Consider the following 8,463-nt stretch of genomic DNA (forward strand, 5'->3'; position numbering starts at 1 on the left):
CCCTAGTTTAGGCTGTCAGATGGTTATTCTACTAATAACAAGAAACCACCTTTTATTTAACCAAAATCTTATAACCACCTGACTAGTGCAGCTGAAAACTCATCCAGAGGTATAAGCATTACTTGTTTAAGCCTTAATTCTGTGAAATGACCACAGGCTGCCTCTTAGGGTAATTTGGTATCATCTAACCTAACAAAAATTGTATTTCTGTATAAAAAGCATTTGTGAAGGAGTTGATTTTTTTTCTAAGGTTCTCCCACAAAAAGGTGCAACTTAACAGTTTATCTCTGCGTGCGTCTTTTCTAAGGAAGAGTTGAAAGGCGGCGTTATAAGGAATATATGGTACCCATCTGTTCTCATGGAGCTCTTGGCATTGAGGTGGATTTGTTTTTTAATAAAATGCAGTTTACAGGTTTCTAAATGAGGCATTCTGTGTTTGTGGAAAAGGATAAACTGTTACCTTCCCTTGGGGATTGTGTATCCCCGGCCTCCTTGAGGCGAGAGAATAGGCCGTTGGAGAACTCCCTCATTACCGATTGTCTCAATGCAGAGGAAGGGCAAAGTCTTGGTAGCTTTTGATAACCAGTTTCAGCATTCAGCAGGCTTAGCTATTAGTCATGCATCTTAGCCTTTCCCTATTTACTTTCAAAACACTTAATAAAAATAATAAAAGATTAGGTATAAAATGAAATATTTGTTTGGTACACAGCACCTCGGTATCTGCAGCTTCCACACACCACAGTGGTTCAGTCTTCTGGGATATTTTGTGTTGATAGAATCATTTGAATTTGTTACCAGTATTAACATAGGAAGCCCTGGAAAAGATAATTGTAGTTTCCTTAGCTGTAAAGGGCTTACTTACAAATCTGGCTTTGGAAAGTTATAGCTGATGAAATGCAGTTCAGTGGGGTAGCATTATAATCCTACCTTTTAGACTTCATCCAGCATTAGTGGTTTATCTCAATGGGCATAAAATTAGAAACTAGTTCTTCTTGTCATACAAGTCTATGGGACTACAGAAAACAACAGATTTCTGTACCGGGCAGGGAGAGAGGCTAAAGGCAACACGCTTTAAAATGATACAGATCGTGTTCAGGGGCAGAGACGCCGCGACTTGGCAGCAGCACGCGCAGGGCTTGGCACAGCAAAGGTGCAAAGGAGCGAGTTTTTGTTTAAAATGGGCATCGCTGGCAAATGCCAGTCACAGTGAAGAGGTCTGCTTGGTAAAGTAGTAGAGAGTTCTGCAGGAGGGTGCCCACAGAGCAAAAAGCCAGTCATTGCCACCACATATTAAACAAAAAAAAAAAAAAAAAAAAAAAAAAAAAAAAAAAAAAAAAGTTAATCACTGTTCTGCTTCTTTCCCCGCAGCTGAGTCTTCCATCCAATATAAACCACGGCCCGAGTTGTGAAATCCACTTCGTAAAATCTGTGTCCTGTCCCCTCACAAAAACGTACCTTTCAAATTAATGTCTTCCCGCTTGTAAACAAAAGAAACTGTTGTGTGTCTGTTTTTTTCCCAGCAGAATGGAACAGAGGAACATCGTGCTGAGCGATCACAAAAAGCAGCAGAACGGTTTAGAAATCCCGTTGTGTTCAGCAAGGACTCGACCGTCAGGAAAACTCAGCTCCAGTCTTTCAGTCAATACGTGGAGAGCAGACCAGGTAGGAGAAAATATAAAACCTGTTTTCCCATCTTATGATTTAATAATATTTAACAATAAATATATGAAAACCCGATAATGTAAGTCCACATTTCAATACATAAATATCAAGCTTTATAATAATTTTACATGTCTTTTCCCTTTTTTCAAGAGATGAAAAGGCAGAGATCAATACAGGAAGATACAAAGAGAGGAAATGAGGAGAAGGCTGCGATAGCTGAGACTCAGAGGAAGCCATCAGAAGATGAAGTGCTTAATGTATATTAATTTTTTGTCTGGTTTCATGATTGCTGATAATTCCAAACTGTATGTGGAAATAGTGCCTTTATTTGTTAAAATGAGATGTTAGGGTTTTTTAGATGTCAATCTCCAGTGCATTCAAAGCAGAGTGAGAGGGGTGCACTGTTGAATTAGTCTGCAGTGTGGTGATAATTGTCAGATAAAAAAAATGAATTTTTCAGAGTTCCACAGCCCCAGCTTCCTTGAGACATTTCCATCAGGGCACTTCCCATAAAGAGATTCCAGTATTGATCTACCGGGAGGATTTTAATTATTACAATAGCAGATACCGCAGAGCTGCAGTTAGAGGGAAGAGTCACATGAGACCTGCTAGAATTTCTCAGCCAACCCATTTTGTTGGCTTGGGTTAATGGGTGTTCAACCTTTCCATTATCCAGATCAGCCGTGAATTACTAGCTGAATGATGTTTGCATTAATATAATATATATGGTAATTTCTTCACTTAATTAACGGGGAGGTTCAGCTCAGTAGGGGTATGGGCTGATCATGTGTAAAATTGATTTGTGAGGGAAATATTTGATAGACCGCAGGGAGAAAGCTGGTTTTGATGGACAGCTGCGGGACAGAAGCAGGAAGAACCAAGTTTTAACCTGAATGTTTTTTTGTCTGAAAGCGCAACACAGCCTTTGAGGGTGGTTGTTTGTTGGTCTCCACAGTTTATCTGAACACATTTGTCGTTTTTGCTGAGGCAATCTGGAGCGGAGTAGCAATTTTGTACTGCTGTCATATCTACACCAAAACATCGAACTTTTTACAAGCTGGAGTTATTTTTAGCCCAGTAGTACTTTTGCAGAGCTGAAAAGGTCTGGCACAGTGAATTCACATTATATATGCAGATGATACACATGAACTCTTGGGATATTACAGCCTGACACAGCATTTCTTTTCATCTTCTAATAGCAATTGTTAACAATTATACATGCTGACATTAGGGAAGTTTTCATACTATTTTCAATTAATTATAGTTGATGAAAGGCAATATATTGCACATCACTTCAACTCCCCAGACAGAATTTTTTTCTGTCTTCAGGGTCTGCTCTCAGGGAGTTTTGGTTTTGTTGTTGCTGTTTTTCTGGCTATACAACAGGTAGAAGAAGGTTTTCCATTAGGGATGCTACTGTTGGCTGTTGTGTAGGAAGAGGGGGACCAGATTAATGTCCTTAAATTTGGATAACCCAAATTTCAAAGTTCTGTGCTCATTGCTGGTCCTGGGTGCTCATCCATGCTGTTAACTTTCATTTTGAGCATGTATTTATTTGAACTAATATGCTGATGTGTTTATTATGCCTGCTGCCTGAATAGGAAGCTGAATTGATTATTTCAGACACATTTACAGAAAAACAACTGAAAGTGTTCAGTGGAAGTGTGAGACCCTTATGCAGCAACAAGTTAGCCTCTAGTAGGGAAATAAATCTCAAAAAAGAAAAAGCCTGTGTATTTTTCTCTTCACAAGGACAGTGATTTTTGTTTCTTTCTTTACAGGGTGTAGATGAAACATGAAATAATTTTGTCAGGGTTTTTTTTTAACCTATTTAAAACATTCACCCAGGCTCTGGCTCAGGTGTAGGAGGAAAAAAGTTCATGGAAGGTTACTTGGAAAGAGTAGTATGTTTTTCTTAACTTATGCAAAAACATGCTTTAGGAATTACATTTTAGCATTGTGTACAGCCACAACACTGTGAAAGTTGTTGAGCCACATGAGAATAACTTAGAGGTACTGGATGCCTTTGCTTGGGCTCCTGCGAGACGGGCAAATGGCTTTGGAAACGCTTGGAGATCTGTGTGGTGATGTGCAGGGCAGTGCTGAGGATCTACAGGGTACAAGAGGCAGACTTGGCTTGTTAGAGTGTTCCCACAGCTTTCTTGGTAAGGTTCAGTAGGATTTATCAACGTGGCATCCCTGGGCTGCCTCCTGGCCGGGTGTGGTTGGTGCAGAGGCAGGACAGCTCAGGCTGGTCCCTGTGCACCCGAGTGCCTGCCCAGGGCCTTGTCGCCACTTTCCAGGATAAGAGTTGAAGTTAATTAGTGGTGTTTTTAGAGATCACCCTGCAGGCAGGCCAGTTCCTTCAGTCAGGGAAACCCAGAGGGGCAGGATGGCCCAGGCTGGGGGTCCTCAGTGCTACATTTGGCTCAGAGGAGCTAAACAAGCCAGGGATCTTGTTTGGGGTTTGGTTTTAATCTTAAAAGCCCACTTTTTAATTGTCATTGGACACTCTTGTGCTAGTTTTTCTAGCCGTGAAAGTTAATGTTTTAAAACTGAATCAGACCTGAATGGAGTAGAAATGGCACATTAAATAGTGCTTTATTTGTATTACCTTTCTTTTCATGGCACTTTGTTACAGCAGCTTTTATGCACTTAGAAATAAATTAAAGGAATTTCAAAATAACTGCTAGCTAGTAAAAAAACTGCAAAATCAAATGTTCCCTAAGGAAAAAAACCCAGGATATTTTAATAAACAAATAAGAATATTTGGCAAAATTGTAAAGTTTATGAAATGTGTTAGCTTTTTGGTAGTGAGCATGATATTTGGTTGTTTAGGTAAGTGCCTTACTAAGTGTTTGTGGAAAGGAAAAATGCAACTTACAAGTGATGTTTTTTCTTCTTGTTTGTTCTCTTTAACAGAAAGGGTTCAAAGACACCAGTCAGTATGTTGTAGGAGAATTGGCAGCACTAGAGAATGAGCAAAAGCAAATTGACACCCGTGCCGCGCTGGTGGAGAAGCGCCTTCGCTATCTCATGGACACAGGTACGGTGCCCAATTACACTGTAAACAGTTTTGGCAAATTGAGCGTTCACAAACTCTTATAGAGTTTTGGAAGTGTGAATCTTTGAAGCCTGAATGTTCAGCAAAACTGCCTTGAAAATAAAAAGGCTGCGATTTGCAGCCACCTCTCTGGGCCCTGGTGATAAGAGTGCCTTCATGGGAAGTGATAACTTGCCCTGATACCGTGTGAGCCAGCACTATTGAACAGTGTGCTCATCCATGCAGAGTTGGAATACACATCTGTGCCTCATTGATATGCCACTGCTTAAAAAAAAAAAAAAGGAAAAAAAAAGGAAAAAAGTAAGATCTTCACTGTTCTACTGATTCAGTGGGAAAAAAAATTTGGCCAGCTAAAGCCATGTACTGCATGAAACAGCGCAGTACATGGAGGAAGGCTCCATTGACTAGATCACTGAAATTTAAGAATACTATCTGGTTACTGATGCTCCACAATTATTTTATTTGTTTATTTTCAGGAGGATAGATTTTAAAAGTCTGTAATACTTGGTGTTGTAGGTGCCATTGAAAGGATTTAAATATATGGGCAATTTTTTGTTGAAAGCATAATGGTTGTGACTTCAACAATGAACTTTAGATGGGTATTAAGTGCTGGTGGTCATCAGAGATGGAGAGGTTAAACCATATCAATTGGAAACAAAAGGTGCTTTGGTGTTTCAAAAATAAATAGTGTTGTAGATTCAAAAAATGTTCTTCATGTCCAGGGGGAAAAAAAGTTAGTTGGTCCAGATTACTTTGTGGGTAAATTGTGTTTTTAAGTTATGTGGGTATTTGATGTCATAAACTTAAAGCCCATCTTTAACTGAAATTATAGGTTTTAAAGTATATTGAATCCAGTGTTGTGTTTTGTAAAACAGATTAATTGACTTCAGTTAAAGTTCAATACTTTGAAATGAGCCTGCTACTTGTATCCAAATATTAGGGTGGTTTTTTTCAACGTATTTACTTTCTCACCTGCTGAGGTTGTTTGATTTTTTAAATTAATTTTACAAAAACATGTAAATCAGAAACTATTTCAATGCTGACTGGATGCTTGTTTAGTAGGACTGTTACCTATTATGGTCTTTTGAAGCACTTTTTCAAATGCATTGCGTCTTGATCTTTAGTTATTTAGCTGGAAAAAATGTGTGTGTATTGTCCTGCACTTTCTCATGTACTTTTTTGTATTTGTGAAATCTATGTTCTGCACAAAAGAGCCAGTATAATATTTCACAAGTCTTATATGTACTCCAGATACTACCTATAGATACATATGGAGTCCTCAGCATAGCACTTGGGGATTTAAAAAACTCTAATAAGCATGATATTATTTTATTTATGTAATTTCTTCCATTTTAAAAGAGATTTCTTACTGATTTTAGTTTCTCGTATTTTGAAGTATGACAGAAGTTGCTGTATTCTTCCTATCAGACCCATGGTGAGGTTAATTTTTTTTATAAGTGTTCTGCATAAAATAGGAGTCCAGCACACAGCTGGAGAGTAGGAGTGCAGTTTAGAGGTTGGTAACTAGAATACTGATAAATATCCATCACTTCTTGGACTGGGGACAAGGGGAGAGGTGGTGCAGCCATAATAAAATATTTACTTTTACCTTTAACATTTTCTGATCATTCAGGATTTAATTTAAAGCAATTGATTTGACAAGTCAATTATAAGCATCCTATTTATATTCTCAGCTAAAAAAATGCAGTTTAGGAGAAAATATGTGAAAGCTGGAGTTTTTAACCGATAGTTAACTTTATAGCCTTGAAAGCAGGGATTCTCATACTTATCTGTGGTTCCCATCTTACCAGAGAGCCTTCAGAGGATCTGCTGTATTTCATCTCATTAGTGGCTCTCTTTGTCAGGATGGCACTTGGTTGTCATCCATACCTCTCAATGGGAAGTAGTTCCTCAAGCAGACAGATCAGGAGCTCGTGCCCATGTCTTCATCCCAGCTTCTTCTGTCAGGGTCTGGGCATCTTTGTCTCAGTGTCTGACCAAGGGAGGGATCTGGAAACAAAAATGATGAGTCAACACCATATGACCTGCCTGCCTGCCACGGGCCACCAAATGGTCTGTAAAGCCAAGTCTGAAGGAAGAAAGTAACCACAGCATGGTAGCTAGAAAAGCCCCGAAGGGCTGTTGATGGTGATCTCAGGGTTTTGCAAATACTCCCTTAGGTGTTAGTACACACCAGAAAGATGAGAAATATGAAATGCTGCCAGCTTTCAGAGTTGTTCTGAAAAGTCAGAAGATGTTTGGGTTTGCTGAAAATGCAGGCTTTAGGAAGAAGGAAGACACTTGGGCGTGTGTAGCGAAAAGATCCTGAACACTCACCATGAAGGACAAGAACCACAAATGAATTGGTATAATAATTAACACTCTTTTTAAATCACATCTCTTTTTTAATTTTGTAGTGCCTGGGGTTGTAATACTGGAGAACCTCAGGCAAGTAAAGGTCTCTGCTGATCTTATTTCTCAGCAGATGAAGCAGGGTACCATGTTTGTACATTTGTGTCAGGAAGAGCTTACACTGAATGATCCTAACAACTGTTTGCAGGGTCATAGTCCCCATCAGTGTGGAAGAACATTTGGTACTGGGATTTTCAGCGTTGTTTCTGTGTATGCCAAGACCATGCAAGATAAATTAAACAACTGAGAGACTGCCATCATGACTCAGTCATCTGCCCTGAAATTAAATTCAAGAAGGTAGAGCATGGTCTGCTCAACCCTGTTGTGTCTGCTGGGGACTGGCCCATCTTTTCCTTCTCCACTGTGCTTGGCCTAGTTCTTTAGTAAGACTTACTAGGAAGAAAGCACTGTCTCTTCCTTCTCATCCTTCTCCAGCACAGAACTGGGGGTGTTTTTTCCAGTGGGGAGACTCTTTGCCACCTGGCAGCTCTTCATCCTTAGGAGTTCGAGAGTCCTTTTTGTTGCTTAGCCAGGAGCGATTTTTTCAGGCAGCAGCTTGAACATTATTCTGTATCATTCATTTCAAATCATAAATTTCACAGAGAAAGATTATTGTATCCTCTTCCTGTGTATCAAAACATTTGTTTTAGTGTTCCACCTGTCTTGGTGGGAATTTCCTTACTATGGGCTAGTGATAAGACCAGAAAGATATAGTGACTAACCCTTGGACACTGCAGGCTTTGATAAATGTGGAAGAAGTGCTATGGTTTCATCAAAAGAGAAGCAACTGTAAGTATAAATAATGTATTTTCTTGGTTAGATCCCAGCTCATGGTATTGTTTGACTTTGTTAGACATTACACGTTTTAGAGAAAGTTTCTAGCACTCAGGATTGCAAATAAAAGGTTGAAAATGCCACCCTGGCTTTGATAGGGATGCAGTGGCTGTGGGTAGCTGGGAGAAGTGGAATCTGGAGGTTCCCAATGCCCCATTCCCTTTCTGGCATGAACAGGGAGAGAGGAGTCCTTGACACAACTGCTCTCCTGTCCATTCCCTAGGATGCAGCCTGGGTTGCAGAGTATCCATTCCACTGCTGCCCTTGGAGCTGCTGCCCTCCATAAGAGAAGGGCGTCTAATGGAAGTGGGGCTGTAGGAAGACAGCCCAGGTCCTTGTCTGCACATGGATTGCCATTTTCCTGCTCTGCTAGGGAGCTCTTTTGGCTGGGGAAGACAAGTTTCTGGCCCTTGGCCAGAAGGGAGCTGATACTTTCAAAGTTCGTCAGCTAGGCACAGAGTTTGGAACTGGCTGGAGCTTTGCATTTCCGG

General features: G+C 40.0%; 1 protein-coding gene across 1 annotated transcript in view; it reads left to right on the forward strand.

Annotated features, from left to right (window-relative positions):
- EHBP1 (EH domain binding protein 1) overlaps positions 1–8,463 on the forward strand; it is a 204,788-nt gene that overhangs the window by 164,608 nt on the left and 31,717 nt on the right. The window contains exons 18-20 of the mRNA XM_041404490.1: positions 1,524–1,662; positions 1,813–1,919; positions 4,585–4,708. Of these exons, the coding sequence (XP_041260424.1) occupies positions 1,524–1,662; positions 1,813–1,919; positions 4,585–4,708 (370 nt within the window). The remainder of the gene's footprint in view (positions 1–1,523; positions 1,663–1,812; positions 1,920–4,584; positions 4,709–8,463) is intronic.

The sequence above is a fragment of the Onychostruthus taczanowskii genome, unplaced genomic scaffold (genome assembly GCF_017590055.1).
Source record: "Onychostruthus taczanowskii isolate IOZ18803 unplaced genomic scaffold, ASM1759005v1 scaffold21, whole genome shotgun sequence".
In the NCBI taxonomy this organism is placed as follows: domain Eukaryota; kingdom Metazoa; phylum Chordata; class Aves; order Passeriformes; family Passeridae; genus Onychostruthus; species Onychostruthus taczanowskii.